Here is a 20,950-nt window from a genome sequence, read left to right on the forward strand (position 1 = left end):
GATGCGACTCCCCCGTGTACGCGTATTGCTCGTCATGTGCGGCACGACGGGGGCTCAGTCGGCCTTGAACGGGAGTCCTCTAGCACATATGATCATTGTACGTCTTTTCACGTTTCCATGTGTTGGTTCTTGTCTCTCGTGACATCATAGTAAGAGTCATCATGTTAGTGCTAGTCTCCTCCTGTACGTGCACGATCACGTGGCGGGGAGGCGTAGTCTAGCACCCTTGGACTTACTTAAATTTGAGGCGTCTGTTGTGTGGCAGTTGGCGTTTGGGCACATAATTGTGCGCATACCGCATTCAGCGCAACTTGAGATAAACCACGAAGCAGGAGTCTCCCCTTCTGGTAATAGCGACGCGATTTGAGCGGAGGGCCCCCATGCTGGTTTATCGGAGTTTGCTGTTATGCGCCACACGCAGCACTGCCTTGCGCATGTGTAACCCCACCCTCAGTAAAGATGCCCTCAGTGTACTCGTCAGCATACGGGGTTTGGACGTGCGCGTTGTCCGTACCCGGAGCCTGCTGAGAGCTTGACCCGAAGTGCAAAAAAGGAGCTCCTTGATCAGCTATCGTGGCGTGTCAAGGAAAGAAGAAAGAAAAAGATGAATAGTAGTAAAAATCGGTGGACGCCAATGAAGAAACACCAAGTTAACCCGAGCGTTTAACTTGTGGGATTAGTCTCGTTCACATAGATTAATCTTCTTTTTTTCCTCGCCTAACAATTGTTCGAACTGAATCTAGTCTTGCAAAACACCACCACACCGTAAGCTCGTTACAAGGAGGAGAAGTTGGGGGGTTCTCCTTGTAAGCACCTTTCGGTGTGAGAATAAGAAATTGTTTTGAGGATAATAAGTGTGTGTATTAAGTGAGATAGTAAGAGAACGATCCTTAAACCTGAGGTTGAACTTCTCTATTTATAGCCAAAAGGGAAAAGCCAACTGGGCCTTAGCCAGCTGTCATTTTCGGAGAGTATCCGTTGGGTCTCCTCTAGCAGGGCAAAATCATTAACCAGGATTAGGGCTGACGTGGCATGGTGTTACTCATTCCACCTCAGCACCTCTTAGTACTTCTTTCAGGTTGTCGCTAGTCGTCCTTTGAGGATCATGCGACAGGGATTGAGGACCGATGGTTGGTGCCACGTGTCGTCATTTTGTACTAGCTGTCTTATGTACTATCCCTGTCATTGTCAGAAATAATCCATGTGTCCCGCTAGGTTTGTCTACCAATGTTCATATTCTGCCTTGATGACGTTGCTTCTATGGTATGGTCACTCATGTGCGTGTTCACACATGCTATTTAGTACCATACCCATTCTGTTAATAAAATAAACATTAATAATTAACATAAATAATCAAGAATATTAAAAACCTTTAATGACTAAGCATAACTAAACAACTAACCAAGATCAGATGTATACGAACATATTACCAAACATTCACAAACACAGTCCGTATTCATATTCATTTATTTAATTAAGAGTAAATTATCAAAATCGTCCCTGAGGCTTGGTTATGTTTGTCATTTTCATCCAAAACCAACTTTTTTATACAATATAGTCCTTCACTTTTGGGATTTTTTGACATTTTTATCCAAACATTTAATTTGCTTTATTTTTTATATCAAACATTTGGATGAAAATGACCAAAAAATCCCAAACCTCAGGGACGATTTTGGCAAAAAAGTAAGACGTTTGGAAGAAAATGACAAGAAATCTCAAAAGTGAAGGGTAATATGATACAAAAAAGTTGTTTTATATGAAAATGACAAATATACCTAAATGATAGATGATTTTGGCAATTTACTCTTTAATTAATTAATCGAATGTTAATTCTTTGTTGGTGGTCATATATGACCAATCTTAACTTCTTGTATGTGCAATTTTACTATAGTAGAGGGTAGCAACATGAAACTATTTACTCCAGATCTAGTGCCGTATATAAAACCCCCAAAAGATTCACACCTAGGGTTTCATACTCTCATATCCTCACTCACTATCTACAACTATTCATCTCTCTGTTATCTCATTATCTCAAAGGTAAATCGCTTTTACGAATTCATTATCACTTTCCTTAATCGATTACTGACTACTATGAGCTGCAATTGTGCGATTGCTCGATTGATACACCAATTGTTTGCGATTTTTGAAAAAAAGGCGATATTTAGGGTTTGATAGCTGTTTATTCACGGTTTTTGTTGGTGATTTGTGGCAGATGAATGTGGAAAAGCTGATGAAGATGGCCGGTGCTGTTCGCACCGGTGGGAAGGGTAGTGTGAGAAGGTCTGTTTTTCAATTTACTATGATTTGATTTTTCTGTTGTTGTTGTAAAATAGAATAGTTAGATGAAGCAGTTTTGAGTGTTTGATGGTTTGTCTTGTTTAAGGATTCAGGAGATAAGTAGTAATAATAATAGTAAATATGATCAGATAAGTACTTAAAACTGTTATTTGACTAATTCACTCACACATATGTGGATAATCGTAAGCGCAGTGGTTTGTTACCTAAGCAGTCAACAGCGGTGCTATAGCGGTTAGCGGACCTCAGGGTGTGTAGCGGTCCAAATAGCGGTGGCCTATAGTGGTTCCGCTATTAGCGGTGCTAAATACCGCTATTTGGAAACCTATATAGCGGTTATAGCGGTAACGCAGTAGAATGAGGCAACATAGTAACACAGGTAGGTGTTTGATTGTGTTTATTCTTAATTTAAATACTTCAAAGTTACTATTAGTGTTTTTCAAAGGTAATGGAATGATATTACTATGAATTTTGATATTACTATTAATATTTTTCAAGGATATATTTATATATATGAGTAAATTACTTTTTGAGTCCCTGTGTTTTAGTGGTTTTAACCACTTGAGTCCAAAATCAAAAAGTTTAACGCACTGAGTCCCTAGCCATTTATTTTATAACGTTTTGAGTCCAATTTTGTTCATTTTATAACGGTTTGAGTCCAATTTTGTAAAAAAATTGGACTCAAAAGGTTAAAATTTGGACTCAAATGGTTATAAAAAAAGCGTCTAGGGACTCAGGGCGTTAAACATTTTGATTTTGGACTCAAATGGTTAGAAACACTAAAACACAAGGACTCAAAAAGTAATTTACTCTATATATATATACACATAAATTATGCATGGTATAAAAATTACCGCTATACCACCGCTATAACCTATATATCATATAGCAGACCTTGACCGCTATTCGATTTTGGACCGCTATAACTGCATAGTTTGTAACATATCAAAATGCTGAACTGCTTCTGTTCTTGGTTTGAAAAGATTCCTGAGACGTGCTTAATGCGCGAGGCGTTGAGGAAAATGCGTTAGGGGAATGAAGGCGTGCCTTATGTAGTTCTGGGTCAAATTTGGCCAAAATTACGGTTCGTAGAAGGTTTGCATGTAAAAATAATAGAAGGGATTCAGAAAGTATGAAAGGTTTACTTGATAAATAGGTTCTTAATAAAGCTTATATGTTTGTACTTGGATGTGCCACTCGAGCCTAGGCTTTTGGGACCAAAACGCCGAGACCAAGCTTTTCTGTCTTTATAGTATAACGGTAAGTAGTCTTAAGAAACAAGCAAGACTGTCCTTTATGAAGTACAAGAGCGCCCTTTGTTAGTATCTCAACATCCGATTTAGATGCATGTTATTGGAAGAAAAAAATTGATTACAACTAAAGTGTGATGGTTTGAACTTTGAAGTAGAAAAGTTAGATTGATTTGAAATGATTACATAAGAAGTTCTTGAAAGCGCGAGATCAGAAATTAACATATCTTTAACTAATGCAATTTGAAAGTCTTGCCTGGTGCTGATAATTTATTAAATCAAACATCTTTCGAATGCGTATGTATTCTTGTTTATATGTTCATTTGATCTAAATTGTTGTTTGCAGAAAGAAGAAGGCTGTACATAAAGCGACCACCACAGATGACAAGAGGCTGCAAAGCACTTTGAAGAGAATCGGAGTAAACACAATACCAGCAATTGAGGAAGTTAATATCTTTAAGGATGAAACTGTCATCCAGTTCCAAAACCCCAAAGGTACTTTCTTTCCGTGCTATTTAAGGGTGTTTGGTTTAAGGGTATGTGATTGTGTTCGAGTATCTCTGGTTTATAAGCGTATGGGTTTGATACCCATAAACTTGGGTATCCTACTATCCTTCTCAAGTAGGGGTGTTCATCGAATCGAATATCGAATTTTCGAATTATTCGAATCGAATTATTTGAATAAATTTTATTTTTCCTTGAATTCGTATTTGATTCGAATTCGATTAAAATCTACCAAATTCGATTCGAATTCGTATTCGAATAAAAAACCCAATTCGTATTTGATTCGTATTCGATTAAAAATTCGAATTCGAATAAATTCGATTTGATTTTAGATTCTTTAAAAACATGTAAAAAACTATCAAAATGAAACATAAATTTCAAAGCAACCATAAAGCACGATATCATATTAAAACAGTTCCAAATAAAGTATCATAAATCTAAAATTCAAAACGAGAAGTCAGGAATAACCACTCCACATTACAAGTTAATATTTTTAGGGTTAGAAATCTATTGATAGATTTGGAAATAATTATAGTATAGCCTAATAAAAGTTATAAATGTCTTATATATAAAAATAATAAATAAAAATATATAATTTTTATTCCAATTTCGAATCGAATCGAATTTGAAATTGTAAATTCGTATTCGATTTACTTGACTTGAATTGACTCGAATTCGAATTCTTATAATCGAAATGAATTCTTGATAATCGAATCGAATTTAAACGAATTTCGAATTTTTCGTATTCGAAACGAATTCTGAACACCCCTATTCTCAAGTTCTCATCCACCTAAAGAGTTTTCTTTTACAAATTCGCCTCTCTTTTCATCTGCTATCAAACTCATACACAATTACACACAGTGTTTTCTAGGGGTGTTCAACGAATCGAATAACGAATTTTCGAACTATTCGAATCTATTTTTTGAGTTTATATTTTTTTATATGAATTTGTATTCGAATTCAATTAAAATATGATATATTTGATTAGAAATCGTATTTGAATTTTATGTCCAATTCGAAACTCGATTTGATTTGTATTAGAAATTCGAATAAATTCGATTTAGCTCAATTTTACTTTAATCAGTAAATGATTTTTACTTTTATTTTTAAAGCTACTACAAATTATTTATAAGGGCTTTTAAAGTTAAACCCAAATCTAGAAGGTTTTATCCACATGTGTGTGTATATATATAATATTCATGTATATATATAGAGTTAATTGCCCTGATGGTCCCTGTGGTTTCACGTTTAGTCCCCACCTTTTGAAAATAGCAGGCATGCTCCCTATGGTTTGTCATTTTGTTACTCGGATAGTCCCCTGACATTTACTCTGGGGACTATCCGAGTAACAAAATGACAAACCATAGGGAGCATACCTGCTATTTCCAAACTAACTGACATCTACTCAGGGGACTATTCGAGTAACAAAATAACAAACCATAGGGAGCATACCCGCTGTTTTCAAAACGTGAAAAAACGTGAAAAACGTGAAACCATAGGGACCATCCAGGAAATTAACTCATATATATATATATATATATATATATATATATATATATATATATATATATATTCATAATTGTAATTCGAATTCCGAATCGAATTGAATTTCATAAATTCGTATTCGATTACTTGAATTCGAATCGAATCAAACTCGAATTTTTTAAAACTGTTTACGAAGCTTGATAACCGAATTCGAATTGAATCGAATTTTGAATTTCTTGAATCCTAATCGATTACTGAACATCCCTAGTGTTTTCTTAGTACAAACCACGTGTCACCTTATTTCTATTTTCTGTCTATTTAAAGTTAAGTTGACCGACGTACAATTTTTGTTTGTTTGTTTTCAGTGCAAGCCTCTATCGCTGCCAACACATGGGTGGTTAGCGGTTCTCCACAAACGAAGAGTATGTTATCTTTTTAACGTTACTCTCAACCAATGTATAGTTCTTCTTGAGTTTACCGAAATTAACTATTTCATATTGAAGCACATGTAATACTGGTGAGAAATGAGGGGTTGATTTGGTTTATCTTTCAAGCTTAAATTTCAATGAGTTAAATAGTAAACAAATTAAAATCTAGCTGGAAATGAAGTCGTTTGAGCGTGTTGAAACGTCCAAAGTGACACTTAAATGTTTGGAAACTTGATATGATTTATACAAATAAATTAGATAGTAGATTAATAATATAGTATTGCTTCAGTAATTGATGTTTTTAATTATTTGTAAATATTCTATAAAGGGAAATAATGGACATAAATGTTAGTGGGTCCCAGTGGCAAAGCTTGAGATTTCCGACCGGGGGGTCGAAAACTTATATACCCAAAAATTTCTATAAGACTGGGGGGTCGAAAACGTATATACCCAAAAATTTCTATACGAAAACTACATACTCTCCACTACTGAGCGAAAAGTTCGGGGGTCGGCAGCCCCCTCCCACCCTATAGAAGCTGCGCCAATGATGGGTCCACGTGGATATATCTTTTTATATAACTCCTGGGATGCAGTAATGCAGTGTGTTTAGTTAGCTTTACAAAATTGCTTGCTAAATTGTCATGTATTTTTGCAGATTTACAAGATATTCTTCCTGGAATTTTGAACCAGCTGGGTATGTTTAAACTTTTTTTTTTGGCATAATATTGACCTCTTTACTTATGAAGTGATTTGGGATACATACCATCTTTAGCGGGTCAAACGGGTGAAGGATGTAAACATAACCAAAATGGAAACATGTCATATCGGATAAGTGGGTCAAAAGTCGCTAAAAGTATTTTTTAAGGGCAAAAAATTAAATTAATTTTTTTTTTGAAAATTATATTTTAAGCTTTGTTTCTACTGATTTATGTGTAAATTGCTGATGTTGCACTGCACTGGTTGATGCCATGTATGCCAAAGTGCATTTGTATTTTTTTTTTTTTTATAAATTTATCTGCAAGTTTCAAAAAATAACATCTTTTAAGTTTATTTAAAAATTATTATTAAATTTCAATGACGTGTTATATGTGGCATGTACATATACACTAAAATGGCACACCAGCAATATATATATATATATATATATATATATTAAACTAACAAAAATGACATTCTGCAGTGTGAACCTGTTATTTGATGCTACAGTTGATAATAAGATAAAATGAACCGATTTGAAGGAGTTTTCCACTTTTTCATGCATACTAAATTTCTTTATTAAAGAAATTATTACTAGTGTAAAAGTATATTTTTCAATCCTATTTGATAGGGGTGTAAACGAGTCGAGTCGAGCTAGTTTAATTTATAAAAGCTTGATTCGTGCTTTGTTTCTAAAGCCCGAGCTCGGCTCATATGTAACTTCTCAAACTTGAGTTCGGCTAAGTTTTTATTAATTAATTAATTTATTTATATCAGTTATAATTATTATTTTATATATAATTTAGTTATTTTTCATAATTTTATAGATAGTAATTATAGCAGTTAAATTTATATTTAATATATTAAATAAAAATTATATAAGTAATGGGCTCGATTATACTCGCCAGTCGGCTCAAGCTTCATAAGCGAAGCTCGGGTTTAATCCAAACACAACCCTCTGATCCGCTCGTTTTGCCACCTCATTTTTGATTGTGAAATATGGGTTAACTTTTACAGGGCCGGATAACTTGGATAACTTAAGAAAGTTAGCAGAGCAGTTCCAGAAGCAGTCCGCAGGTGCAGATGAAGGCGCTACTTCCGCCGCAGCACAAGACGATGACGACGATGTTCCAGAACTTGTTGCCGGTGAAACCTTTGAAGCTGCGGCTGAGGAAGGACAAAAATCTTAAGGTTATTTTAAGCCAACTTTTGGTTGCTCTTTGTATTTGTTTTGATGTTTTACGTAACTTGTAGAGATAATTATGATTTTTATTAGTCTTTTAGTCTAGACCCTATGATTATACATTACCTTGTTCGGCCTTAGGGTTTAGATTTCATGTATGTTTGTTGTTACCTAAAGTTGGCGGTTTTGACCATTTTGTTTACAAATGGGTTGATTCGGGTTATGTTTTATTTCCAACGGTCATTAATAAGTTAAGTACTGCGCATAACTTCTACATGATCCATAAAAGATGAACAAAGGTGGCTAAGTAACCGTCTTGTTATAAATACGTTGTGGTTTTTGTGGTTCTCAGCTGAACGGCCTTTTATATAGATGCGTTTAACTAACGAGATCTTAGATTGTTGTAAATTATTGTTTACGAAGACAAGGACACACATCATATCATCATATTTATTATGTTTTTTGTAAGGTAAATAATTGCTAGATCGTTACAATTCGAACAAGTTAAAAGGATTACTTTTACTGGTTTTGTTTATATTTGGCGTCGCTTTGCCACGATGATTATGTTAACCTAACATGTCTAGAGGTCGCAACTCTAAACCGAGCAACTTTGTACCACATGGCTCACGACAGGAGTGGGCATTCTACATCCTCGAAAAACAGTACACTTGCCATTTATGCCCTCATTTATTATTCCATCTAACGGCGTTGAAGAGTTGTGACAGGGAATTCCCTCGTCATTGGCGAAGCTAATGGCTATTGCCTGGTTTTGGTGGTGGTGGCCAGGGGAAGACGTACCTTGCAAGTAGGGGTAGCCTCCGCTACCCACAATCGCCGGAAGTATAAAAAGAAAATAAATTTAACGTTTTCCGTATTTCGCTACCCTTCAAAAAAATATTGTGCTACCCCTTCTCAATAATAGAGGACATCTAAAGTTTTTTTGATGACTGATATTAGCCGGTTGTTTTTCTCCAGAGAGTAAGTTAAGAACGAGAGAGAAGATAAAAGTTGATGTTCAAATATAATCTACATTTAAATCTAGGTGATCAAAATCTTTAAAAATTGAAAAATATGCTGTAAACCTAATATCTTAGACTTTCATTCATTATTTGCTATTAGTATTTACCCTTTATAAATTAACAAAATTGTGATGCATAGAATAGTTATACTCTTTGCTTAGGGAGGTTTTCAAAAAAGTTTGATATAATTACAATTTTAATCTAAAACTATTTTGGTTTTTTACTTTTAACCCCAAAGCTTTCTATCTTTGTCAATTTAACCTCATAACTTTTTTACTTTCAACTTTGGTACCCTATACTCTTCATATTTCGCAAAAATTCCGTTTCACGTTTTGTTCTAAATTTTGCGATTTAACACAACGCAACGTTCATGTGTGGTTCAACGTTTTTACGTTTTGTTTTACGCTTCGTTCTAAATTTTGCGAGTTAACATTACGCAACGTGCATGTGTGGTTCAACGTTTTTATGGTCGTCTATTTTTTCCCGTTTGATAGATTCATCGTGACGCACAAGTCCTAAATCAACTTAGTTATTATTTTCTATGTTTTATGTTTCGATCTAATTTCTCCGCATTAACACGTCGCAACTAAGTGTTGGTGGTCGTTGGCGGTGTTGTGGCCTTGGTGCTATTTGTCACGGTTTTAACCCCCCCCCCCCCCCACACACACGATTAATACTACTTATTTTTTATTTCATAAATGTTTTTATTAATTAATTATTTTTAAACTCATTCCTCCATGAACTTATTTGTATTGCGATAATAAGAAAACCAACTTTCGCTGAAAAAGTTATTTATTATTAATTGCATATACTATTTACATGTTTAAATGTTTTAGATTCAAAGTTATTACTTTATACATCATTTTTTTAAGTATACATGAGTATCAAATATTATCATCAACTTTTTAAGTTGTAGTATTAACTATTAATTTATATTCCATATTTTAAGATTAATTAACTAATTATAAAATCATCTAGTTCTAAAAGCTCGATAATTTCTCTCGATGATGCGTAGACATCACCAATGTAAACTACGATTATAGTGAACTTTTAAAAGTAGAATGTTGATAAAAATACGACTAATTTAATCAAACCGATATCCCTCTTTATTTGAATATCTCGAGTTGTACAAGACTCGACCCGAGTATTTTAGTCCATACGTATTTTGTCAACTTCAGATAGTACATTCCTAAGGTTTTTATATCAATGCTTCTGGCATTATCCATTCATGAGGGAATTTTTCCATCTTATCCAAATATGCATATGTATTCACTCTTCAGGAGTTTTGCTACACAAAGCTGCTCATTTAACACATAGATTTCTATATTATATGCAAAGATATCATGCATACTTGCTTTTATTTCCAAAATCCATATTGTACCATGTGTGTACATTGTTTATTGAGATGTCACAATCATCGGGTACAAGTTTTCTCTGTATGTTTATTGGTGCACAAGAATTACATCGTTAAGATTATTTAATTCACCTTTAGGGCATTCAATTACTTTAGGAAATTATAGTACATGAACCGTGTACAAATCCAAATGAAATAAATATGAAACACACTATATTTAAATAAATTAATCGATTCAAACCAATATCTTCAAAAGATAAAGTCTTCAACTTATTCTTTAGTAACGTATTCTTGTAGTCTCCTTAGCAAGATCTTCAAAAGATAGAGTAATCAACTTTGTGCTCAAACAAGGCCTTCTTGCAGTTCCCTTGCTACCAGAAAGAACAAACGAGTGTTGACGGTTCTGGATAAGGTACATGTTCAACACGCTTTCCTTAAAATAGATTTTGCGCCTCTACTAAAGACGATGCATCTCTCTCCCAGGGTACAACAGACGAAGCAGTCTGTGCTGTCAGAGATAGCTCACGCGCCCGAGGGTACACCGGGTAAAATTGTAGTGTTTGAACTTATGAAACGAATATGGATGTGATGGTGGTGGAAAACGAGTTGAGAGTACTCCTCCTTTTAGTTGGTCTTCAAGTGTTGATCCTTCTCCAAGTATTCTTCATGTATAAAGCTATATAATTTTCTTGTAGTAACAAAAATGAAGCACATAGCTTACAAATTCTACCAGAGTTAAGGATTAGTGAAAGGTTTCACTTAATTAGCCACTTAATTAGTGACTTAAAACTCTAATAAAACTAATTAAATGTCATCAAGAAGCTCTACTCAAGAGTTTCTCTTTTATTCACAATATGGAGAATCTAACTAATATTTATTATTTCACTAAATTATAAATTTACTAAATATCCATTCACCGAATTTCCTATACAATTCATCCCACCAACCTGGCAATTGTCACCCCTAAAACACACACAATGTACATACATCCATACAATTATGACCAAGAAACATCAATACAATTTCCATACAAAACAGGACCTTAGTACACACCAAGGCTCCACAACAATTAACAAACATTGATACAAAACAATAACAATGAAATAGTTACATTCTTTTAACATATATCCACCATAATTTTCCATTTTCTAAGCGTCTTCTATGAATACTTTGAGTATGAAATCACGAAATCGTCTAGAATATTGTCGAGGATCTACCGCAGATATTAACGTAGGGTCGTATTGGAATGATTTATATGCATGCTCTAGCTTTTTGGTAATGTCATAGTCTTGAAGTATGTCTATGATGCCAAAAAACATTACAACATCATAACATACTCCTGTTGGATCCCCGATTAATTCCGTTTCAATTTTTCTTTCCATTCTTTCGACTCGCGCATGCATGTTAATTCCCAGTTTTGATCTGCAAGTGTAGCAAGTTTAAAAATAAAATCTCACCTAAAACCTATAAAATCAAAAGTTTTTATCTCTAACGGGTCAAAAATGTTCAAGCCAAAAGATTTTTTACCTAAAAGTGTAACCATGTCTAACGAGTCGAACATGTCACTATACACATGCACATAACCTCGTAAATCATTTTAACGATAAAAACTAGCTCGTTTTATAATAAAATAGTTTGGGTAAAGCATATTTAATACGATTAACCACTTACAAAAAAACACACACACACACACACACACACCCCCCCTTGCAACTCAACCCAACCCGTTTTGACCCATATTAAGAAGCGCCCATTTGGCACCAATCCATTTTGAGACGAACCCATTTGACCTCATCCCATTTTGGGCCAGGCCCATATGACGTCAACCCATTTTGACCCATTACCCAACCCGTTTGACCAGCCCATAGTTGGTTCTAAGAACAGTAGTAATACATACCCTCCAGGGTCTGAAACATGATATGTAGAATCATCTGCGCTATCGTTATCTGCGAACAAGAAATATTTTTAAGTAATGGAGATTTTAATTCACATTTATAGAAAATAATTAGATAGATTACCAATTAAAGTGCCTGATTCGCTAACATTTTTTTCTTTAAAATGAAGACCAACCAAGAGACTGTAATCCATGATTCTCTCCTGCTCAAGAAAATCGCAGTCCCTATCGATTTGCCTGAAATTTTGCAAAATTATTAGTACCGTTATATACAAGTGTTAATCACAGTCACACCAAAATGTGACTCGACTTTTTCGCCATTGTGTGCAAGAAAAAAAAAATGTTTTTTTACTCCGTTGTATGTAAAAAAAAAAAAAAAAAATTATCGTCGTGTAGTATGTTGTAATATATAGTTAGAGTTAATAGCCAAAATGGTCCCTGAGGTTTACTCACTTTTGCCACTTTAGTCCAAAATCCAAAATTTTTAAATCTGGGTCCCTGAGGTTTGCATTTTGTTGCCATTTTAGTCCAAATTTCAAAAAACTCCCTTTTTTGACTGTTGAAACCAGCCTATTTTGTCCTTTTGCGCAGGGGTATTCTGGGTTCTTGATCTGAGTTTGTTATAATAACTCATAAAAATGATCAAAATACCCTGCACAAAAGGACAAAATAGGCTGGTTGCAACAGTCAAAAAAGAGAGTTTTTGAAATTTGGACTAAAATGGCAACAAAATGCAAACCTCAGGGACCCAGATTTAAAAATTTTGAATTTTGGACTAAAGTGGCAAAAGTGAGCAAACCTCAGGGACCATTTTGGCTATTAACTCATATAGTTATATACTTATTATTAAGTTATTATGATTACAATATTTCAAGTTTATTACCTTCTGAATTCTTGGATCCAATTTTTGTCCAATCTAAACATGAATTTGAGGTCAAGATCTTTAAGTATTGTGGTGGACTGTATTTCTGATTCGGGCTTATCCGTGAGTCGGCCAAGTGAAGACCCTTTTAAGTCAAACCGTCTGTGAATCACGCAGTCCGTGCAGAAAAGGTTCCCCATGATAATAAATCGTACCTAAAATAATTAAAAACATTTTTTAGCCTATATTTATATATTTGAGTTAATTACTGTTTTCGTCCCTATTGTTTGTCAAAAATCACTATTTCAGTCCATTAGTTTAAAAATTGCGATTTTAGTCCCTGTGGTTTCACTTTCGTAACCATTTCAGTCCATCTCGTAACCATTTCAGTCCTTGTACTAACAGAATAAATGGATTGAAATGGTTACGAAAGTGAAACCACAGGGACTGAAATGGTTATGAAAGTGAAACCACAGGGACTGAAATCGCAATTTTTAAACTAATGGACTGAAATAGTGATTTTTGACAAACCACAGGGACGAAAACAGTAATTAACTCTATATATTTTGTGATTATACTTTCTGTTCCACCCGACGTGTTCCCCTTTTAGCTAAACGTTTTTTATTCGACCCAGATAAAACACAACCCAAGTCAACCCACCCATAAGTAAACGGGTCAAAAGTATCTATAACATCAAACCTTCTTTTGTGCAGCTCCCGTTAGCTTCACACAATGTAGCCCGTAAAACTTGGTGAGTAAGGTATGCTCAAAGGAGCGAAAATGGTTGTAGTACGCAGACAACATCCTTAGGATAGCCTAAAATCATCAACCGTAAATACATTAAAAACGATTTAACTTAACCTTACAAAACTTGATTACTGATCTGAATCTCACTTTGACTTCAGTCTTTTTAATGGTTTTTATCATGTAACGATCATCGTGTGTTAAGTAAAAGAAGCTTCCACTTTTCCCGGGGGACGATAGCTCACGAAGGGCGTCGTTCCCACATATCGATAACATATAATCGGCTGCATCAACCTTGAATAACATCCTTAATGTCCTATATAGTAAATGTTCAAATTATTATATGTTCTTACAACCAAAAAAAGGAATCCGGTTCGGATATTAAGACATTAATAATCTAAATATTTGTATTAATTAAAATAGACTTTGGGTGAACATGTTTGATCCATTCGACCCATTTGCCCGTTTGAGATACAAATCGACCCGCTGATAAGAAAACGGGTCACAATGCACATTTTTCGTCCAAAAATAATCCGAATCTTTAAATAGAACAAAGGAAAAATTACAAGTTTTGTTTTATAGCATTTTTCAGGCGGTGTCCTTTTTAACGAACGTTGACAGGCAGTGTCCTTTACTAGGTATTTTGTTGGAAGTTTAGTCCTTTACACCCAACCCAGTTAAAAAATCCTGTTAATTGTTGAGTGTAAAGGACTAAACTTGCAACAAAATACCTAGGTAAAGGACTAAACTTGCAACAAAATACCTAGTAAAGGACACCGCTTGTCAACAATTAACAGGGTTTTTTAACTGGGTTGGGGGTAAAGGACTAAACTTGCAACAAAATATCTAGTAAAGGACACCGCCTGTCAACATTCGTTAAAAAGGACACCGCCTGAAAAGTGGTATAAAGATAAAGGACAAAACTTGTAATTTTTCCTAGAACAAATTAGGAGGTGGTATTTATTAAAGAGAGCCTTGGGTTAATTTTTAGCGTGTTAGACTTGTTGGGCCCATTTGATCCGTTTGAGATAAAAATAAAGCCCAATTTCTATTAACTCTTCAAATGGAAATTACATCCAAATAGAAGGTAAACAGGCAACAAGCTGCGCTGCTACCCCTTTTTGAATAGTAAAACCAAGTCTTTTAAAACCTACGTATCTAGATCTCGGGGTCATAACATTACTGTGCATGACCCTTTGGCCCAAACCGATCCATCAATAAGTAAACGGATCAGTATTAATTAGAATGTATTACCTGAACACTAAAGGGCAGTAATCTTTCCATCTGAATTCAGAAGATTGGTGTGGAGGAGTGTGTTTGGATCCCTCTGGTGGGAATCTTGTCCAAACCTTTTCCTTAGGATTAAAAGCCGAAGACTTTAAGTCTAAAGATGGCACCGGGCCTGGTCTTCCTACAGAATGTCTACACATAACTAAAACTTTATTACAAATATTTTTAGGAAAAAGCATAATTGTTAAAAGTCGTCGCCTCTTGCGCCTAGGCCCGATTTCCAGGCGAGGCGAGAATATTGCGCTTTAATTCTACACGTGATAGTTCAGGCGCAGATACTGGCGAGATTCCCATATTCCGGAGAATATTTGGCCAAATTTTCTAAATTGCTGCAGTATTCCAGCCAACTTTCTAGTTTTGTTTAAACTACTTTTCTACGTTAATACACTAAAATTTTAGAACTGTTGATACTAATTTGATGATATTAGATGTTGTATAACAACTTTTGTTTATTTTATTTAAAGGGGTCAAGTTATTCTACAAAGGCTTCTAATTGTAAGAAGTATAAGGATTTATAGAGTAATAAGTGTCCAATAACCTAAAACTAAACCTACTACATCACCACCAAAAACCTAAACACCCACCCCCACCCCACCCCACCACCACCCAAAAAAAACCTAACCCCCCAAAAAAACTATACCTCACAAAAAAAAACCCCCAAAAAACCTAACCCTCCACCCCCACCCCCCCAAAACCTAAAAAAAACTTAATCCCCCCCACCACCCCCAAAAAACCAAAAAAAAATCTAAAAAAACTAAACACCCACCCCCACCCAAAAACCTAAACCCCCACAGTGTGGGGGGGGGGGGGGTTAGGTTTTTGGTGCTGGTGGATGTTTAACGTTTTTTTTTTTCCTTTTTTGTAGTGGGGTTTTTTTGTGTAGTGGGTTTTTTTAGGTTATTGGACACTTGTCACTCTATAAATCATTCTTACACTTCTTACAATTAGGATCCTTTGTATTTGATCCTAATCTTTATTTAAAGAATAGTATTATTTTTCTCATACATAATTTATTTTTAGTATTTTTTTATTGTGCGCTTATTTTTTCTCAGACTCTCGCTTTTTTTGCGCCTGCGCCCTTTGATAACTACGGAAAAAGATTATTTTAGGAAAAGATTGTAACATGGAAATATAACCTGATACCAAGTTGCAAATTAAGCATAAGTTCATAATTCTTATGCCCTTTCGAGATCGTTTCGCCTTGTTGCTTGACAACTTTCGGAAGCCTTATTGGACTTCCTTCCGACGATAACACTGACGCTGCATCGTCTCTGGTTTTCATGCATCGTTCGTTATCATCCAACATTTTCATTTTAATAAATTCATCGTCTATATTTCCATCCAATCGTCCATCAACCGACAATCTTCTGGGCCGATTCGATGGTTGTTCACTCACTTTAGACGATCTCCAAATCGCTAGCTTCTTCTGTGAGGGCAAAATGGTAACTTTATCTTGAGGTGATATTACATTATCTATAAGATAAACATCATAAACTTGCAAAGAATCATGTTCAACAACACAAGTGTCACATGGTGACAACGTAAGATCTTGTTCGTCGGGATCTTTATTCCATTTACCATTGTATTCACACCCGTCTGAAAATCTAAACGACCCAGTTCCTTTCGGTAATCCTTCATCCCATTCCCCTTCATACATGCTCCCATCGGAAAAGACTATTTTACCCTTCCCACACATTGTCCCATTGCTCCATTCTCCAATATAATAACTACCACCTTTCCATTTATACTCACCATTACCTTCTTGTAACCCTCTACTCCATTCACCATTGTAAATATCACCATTTGTATATTCTTTAACCCCATGCCCATGTTTCAAATTCATAACCCACTGACCGCGATACGTGTCACCAGTGGGGCCCGTATACGTGCCCTCACCATCCATATATCCGCCTTTGAACTCGCCATCATATGCAGCTCCTGTGGGCCAACTAAACGTTCCGCGGCCCATGGTCTTTCCTTTGCACCACTCACCAACGTATATGCAACCATCGGTCCACCAATATTTACCAAACCCGTGTGGAAAATTGTCGGACCAGTGGCCCGTGTAGTAGTCACCGTTTGATAGGTATCTTTCTGCATGGTAGACCTCACCGGCTGCAAGAATATCCTCTTGTTCCGTTTCTTCTTCATCGTCTACATGGGCCACGTGGGCTGACCCGAATATGTTGCTAGCTTGTTTTTTCGCTTGTTGTGTTTTTCGGATTGTTGCTTCCCATGCCTTCATGACCGCGCGCGGGTTCAAGTTTTATAAAATTTTGTTACTAACTCTTTTTTATTGAAACAAAAGGTCATGAATCCCATGAAACACAACATGATATCAACATAAGCCTCCAAACAACATTCAAGATTTCTGTTTTCTCTCAGTTTTTTCTTTTTTTTTTGTTTTCTGTATCTCTCTTTCTCTCACTGGTTTGGTTTCCTATGTTTCTGCTAAACAAATCAAAGGAGAACCAATGTTATGGGAAAGGACATCCTTTTATGTTGGGATTTTTGGATTATTACTAATGGAAATAGAAATATACAATAAGATACAAAAATGTAATTTGATCAAACCATATTTTTTTAGGAATATTGGATTTTAATAATCCTAACTATTCGCCCTTGGCCGCCAACAGTCCCAACTTTGAAAATAACCACTGGCAGTTCTAACTTTTAACATGTTGGCCTCCAATGGACCATGACTAACAGAACCCTAACGTCGTTAGTCTCCGGTCGTCGGAAAAACGTTTTTTCGCCGGAAAAGTCAACATTTTTGTCCCGAACCTCTTTGTAACCTTATTATGGACCTTTGGGAACCTTTTTCTAGTAAAAGCTCCAATTATTAAAGTCACCGGAAAACTCTTTTTTCGCCGGAAAATTTCTTTTTCGGCGGAAAACTCAACTTTTTGGCCAGAAAACTTAACATTTTCATCCCAAATCTCTTTGTAACCTTAGATCGGACCTTTAGATACCTTTTTCTGGACAAAAACGGTTTTCCAGCGACCGGAGACTAACGGCGTTAGGGTTCTGTTAGTCAGGGTCCATTGGTGGCCAATATGTCAATAGTTGGGACTGGCAGTGGTTATTTTTTAAGTGGGGACTGTTGGCGGCCAACGGCGAATAGTTGGAATTATTAAAATCCAATATTCCTTTTTTTATGATTAATAAAGCATATTTACTTATTGCAATGTGGTATTCCCTCCATGCACATTATTATTATAGCTAAAGAAAATTTGTGGAAACACATTACATACCAGAAATAAACCAAAAGGAGGCCTTTAGATACAACCTCAAAGATCCCATTCTGATCAAAGAATACAACCTTGCAATTGGGTCCAAGAATTGATAATTTTTTTGAGACATTTCATCAAACAAAACACTTGAGGGGCAGAAACAAACAAGAGACAACATTTGTATAAAGATATTATAATGTAATACAAATTAAGAACAAAAGAATTGAAGGTAAAGTTATAATTCCTTTGAATCCAGTTCTTGAAAGTATTGATAAGTCTCAACTTGAAGTTTGTACATTACGTAAAAGTTGTTTAAGTGGTTAGCTAAAGCAAGTAATGTTTTATTATATTTTTATGTTCAAATTATTATATTTTATGTTCAATTTAAAATAATGTAACTAACTTTTCATTGGTTTCATTACAAGATTCATCATTTAAAGTAAGTATAACATAAAGAATATTAATTAGGATATATGACCTTATTTACAAATTACAATTTTTGAAAACTGAACTTTATACATGATATATGACCTTATTTACAAATTACAATTTTTGAAAAGTGAATTTTATACATGATATAAGGAAACATATTCGGGTTGTTTGAAAGTATGTAGTTAACCCATGAGTCAATCTGATTACGTTGTGTGTATGGAGAGAGATAGAGGTAAAATGGCGGGGTCCAATTTTAGGGTAATGGTGCCGGTAATCAAATAATTTAAGATAGTGGATGGATTTAGTGACGTGACGCAAGGGATTAGGGGGGGCTTTGAGTATATGAGTTAAGGGTGAATGGAGTGGTTACCTATTTGGAATATGTCAACTCCTGATTCACCCGATCAGACAGTGTCACGTTAATTCACCTAAGTTGTTTATCTAATGCTCAAAAACGTTGGCGATGGTTTACCTATCTTGGATTAGGTAAACTATTATTTAAAAAAACATAAATAAATGACCCCTTCTCTCACAAACTTCCCTTCCCGAGCGGTAAACCTTTACCGATGAATGATAGACACCGAGTGGTAAACACCTTTGGCGGTGGTGTTACCGCTCGGTAAACACGTTTACCGACCAACTTTACCGTCCACTCTGTTCACCCTTAGTGCCCCTCCTCCCTAATAAAATAAATTGTTTAATTGAACCTTATGACGTATTAAGATTTTTGTTATCAAATGTTAAATTATGGAATTGTCTTTTGGATATTGTCATAGGAGCACGCCACTATGGGCTAGGGTGTAACAATAAAGCTAATCTATTACTAAGCATGTTGTTTGACAATTTATTTTTGGGTTATTGGATTTTATCACTCCTAACTATTGGGCATTGGCCGCTGTCACTCTCAACTATCACTTTAACTCCCACTACTCCCAACTTAACACTTTGTGTGGTTTTGTAACTGCAAATAATCAATAGAAACCAGTTTAATTAGCTTGTTCTTGTGCATTTCATCTTCATACTTGGATTCCGCACGATATATGAAGACTTTGTGACAGGTTGCAGCTTTCGGAGACTCAAAATGGTCCTTTCAAAAACTCTTTTCAACACTTAAAAAGTCTATAATAATTATATATTATGTGTTGATTATGTGTATTAGAGTTAACTAGTTAGCATGATTATGTTGATTATGTTAAAGTAAGTTGTTTAAATATGTGATTTATGATCTTCTTGTTGTTTATTTGTAGTGGTCTTACTATAATAAACTTAAAAATGTGATTTAAACAAGTATATGTTTGAATCACGTAAGATCATCATCTTCAAATTCATGAGCTTTGGATATGTATAATCTTGATGATTGTTTTTGAAAAGTATAACATATGGTGAGACTTGAAACTTGGGTTTAAACTTTAAAGACTAGTAAACTTGATTTTATAAGAAACAAAACATATACAAATTGTGATAAAGAAATTATTACTTTAAAAGTCCTGAAAATTTATATGTGAAGAGCTCATGAAAAAATAGAAGACATGTTTGTATGATTATTACTTGTAAAATGAGTTTTAAAGAACTTGATGAATCAATAATGATTTGGAAATTGAAAAGTGGTTTAAATACGTTTTTAAAATATGGAAAACGCCATAGTTTAGAGGAAACTATGACGAAATTTTCTAATATTCTAATCATGATTAAGTGGGGATTAAAGTGTGATTAAAATGGTTAATCACAATTAAGGATCTTAAACATGATTAGACAAACTTTTTGGTAAAAAGTTTAAGTTATAAACTCCTAAGTATCTTTCTAAATACTTATGATAATTTTTGTAAGTTAAAAATGGAAACTTATAAATATATATATTTTTAGGAAAATATATATATATATATATATATATATATATATATACTTAGAGAATTCACAAAGGTGTATATGTTTATGTGCTAAGTGTATGTATTTAGATGATAGTAGGATGATCTAAATAATACACAAATACATGCCATGAAAATACTTGTAAAAAAACAAGTATAAAATACTACATAAATACATGTACACTAATATCCTCAAAATACCAAGGAAATGATAAGACATTGGATATATATAAACCTTACTTGTATTATATCCTTAAACGAATAAACGGACGAGCGGGCAATTCGGACTACGGATGGACTTGTAAAAATATATTCCTAAGAAAGAATATATATTTCAACTGACAAATAAGACATACAAATTATTCGGTAAATAAAGGAATATATATATATATATATAGGGAGGTTCATTTAAGAAG

General features: G+C 34.6%; 2 protein-coding genes across 2 annotated transcripts; one reads left to right on the plus strand and one right to left on the minus strand.

Moving 5' to 3' along the window:
• The first annotated feature begins 1,924 nt into the window (after positions 1–1,924).
• LOC110897387 (basic transcription factor 3) lies at positions 1,925–8,071 on the plus strand. Its single transcript, XM_022144137.2, has 6 exons — positions 1,925–2,037; positions 2,213–2,280; positions 3,892–4,040; positions 5,900–5,956; positions 6,618–6,656; positions 7,676–8,071. The coding sequence occupies exons 2-6, from the start codon at positions 2,213–2,215 to the stop codon at positions 7,846–7,848; spliced, it is 486 nt and encodes a 161-aa protein (XP_021999829.2). The 5' UTR covers positions 1,925–2,037; the 3' UTR covers positions 7,849–8,071.
• A 3,140-nt stretch (positions 8,072–11,211) lies between these two features.
• On the minus strand, positions 11,212–17,442 carry LOC110897388 (phosphatidylinositol 4-phosphate 5-kinase 4). The gene is made up of 8 exons (XM_022144138.2): positions 16,141–17,442; positions 14,969–15,136; positions 13,865–14,030; positions 13,670–13,786; positions 12,992–13,185; positions 12,233–12,345; positions 12,112–12,160; positions 11,212–11,636 (listed from the first exon to the last, which is right to left on the minus strand). Exons 1-8 carry the CDS (start codon positions 17,247–17,249, stop codon positions 11,363–11,365), a joined length of 2,190 nt encoding a protein of 729 aa, XP_021999830.1. The 5' UTR covers positions 17,250–17,442; the 3' UTR covers positions 11,212–11,362.
• Positions 17,443–20,950: the final 3,508 nt, after the last annotated feature.

Source organism: Helianthus annuus, chromosome 13 (genome assembly GCF_002127325.2).
Source record: "Helianthus annuus cultivar XRQ/B chromosome 13, HanXRQr2.0-SUNRISE, whole genome shotgun sequence".
NCBI lineage: Eukaryota > Viridiplantae > Streptophyta > Magnoliopsida > Asterales > Asteraceae > Helianthus > Helianthus annuus.

Bases quoted from the DNA above. Each gene is read 5' to 3' on its own strand.
- LOC110897388 (XM_022144138.2), bottom strand. From the start codon at position 17,249: ATGAAGGCATGGGAAGCAACAATCCGAAAAACACAACAAGCGAAAAAA. The intron at 13,787-13,864 runs GTGAGATTCAGA...TGATGATTTTAG, and splicing joins TTAAAAAGACTGAAGTCAAA to GCTATCCTAAGGATGTTGTC. The intron at 11,637-12,111 runs GTATGTATTACT...CTACACTTGCAG, and splicing joins CATGTTTCAGACCCTGGAGG to ATCAAAACTGGGAATTAACA.
- LOC110897387 (XM_022144137.2), top strand. From the start codon at position 2,213: ATGAATGTGGAAAAGCTGATGAAGATGGCCGGTGCTGTTCGCACCGGT. The intron at 2,281-3,891 runs GTCTGTTTTTCA...TGTTGTTTGCAG, and splicing joins GGGAAGGGTAGTGTGAGAAG to AAAGAAGAAGGCTGTACATA. The intron at 6,657-7,675 runs GTATGTTTAAAC...TAACTTTTACAG, and splicing joins TGGAATTTTGAACCAGCTGG to GGCCGGATAACTTGGATAAC.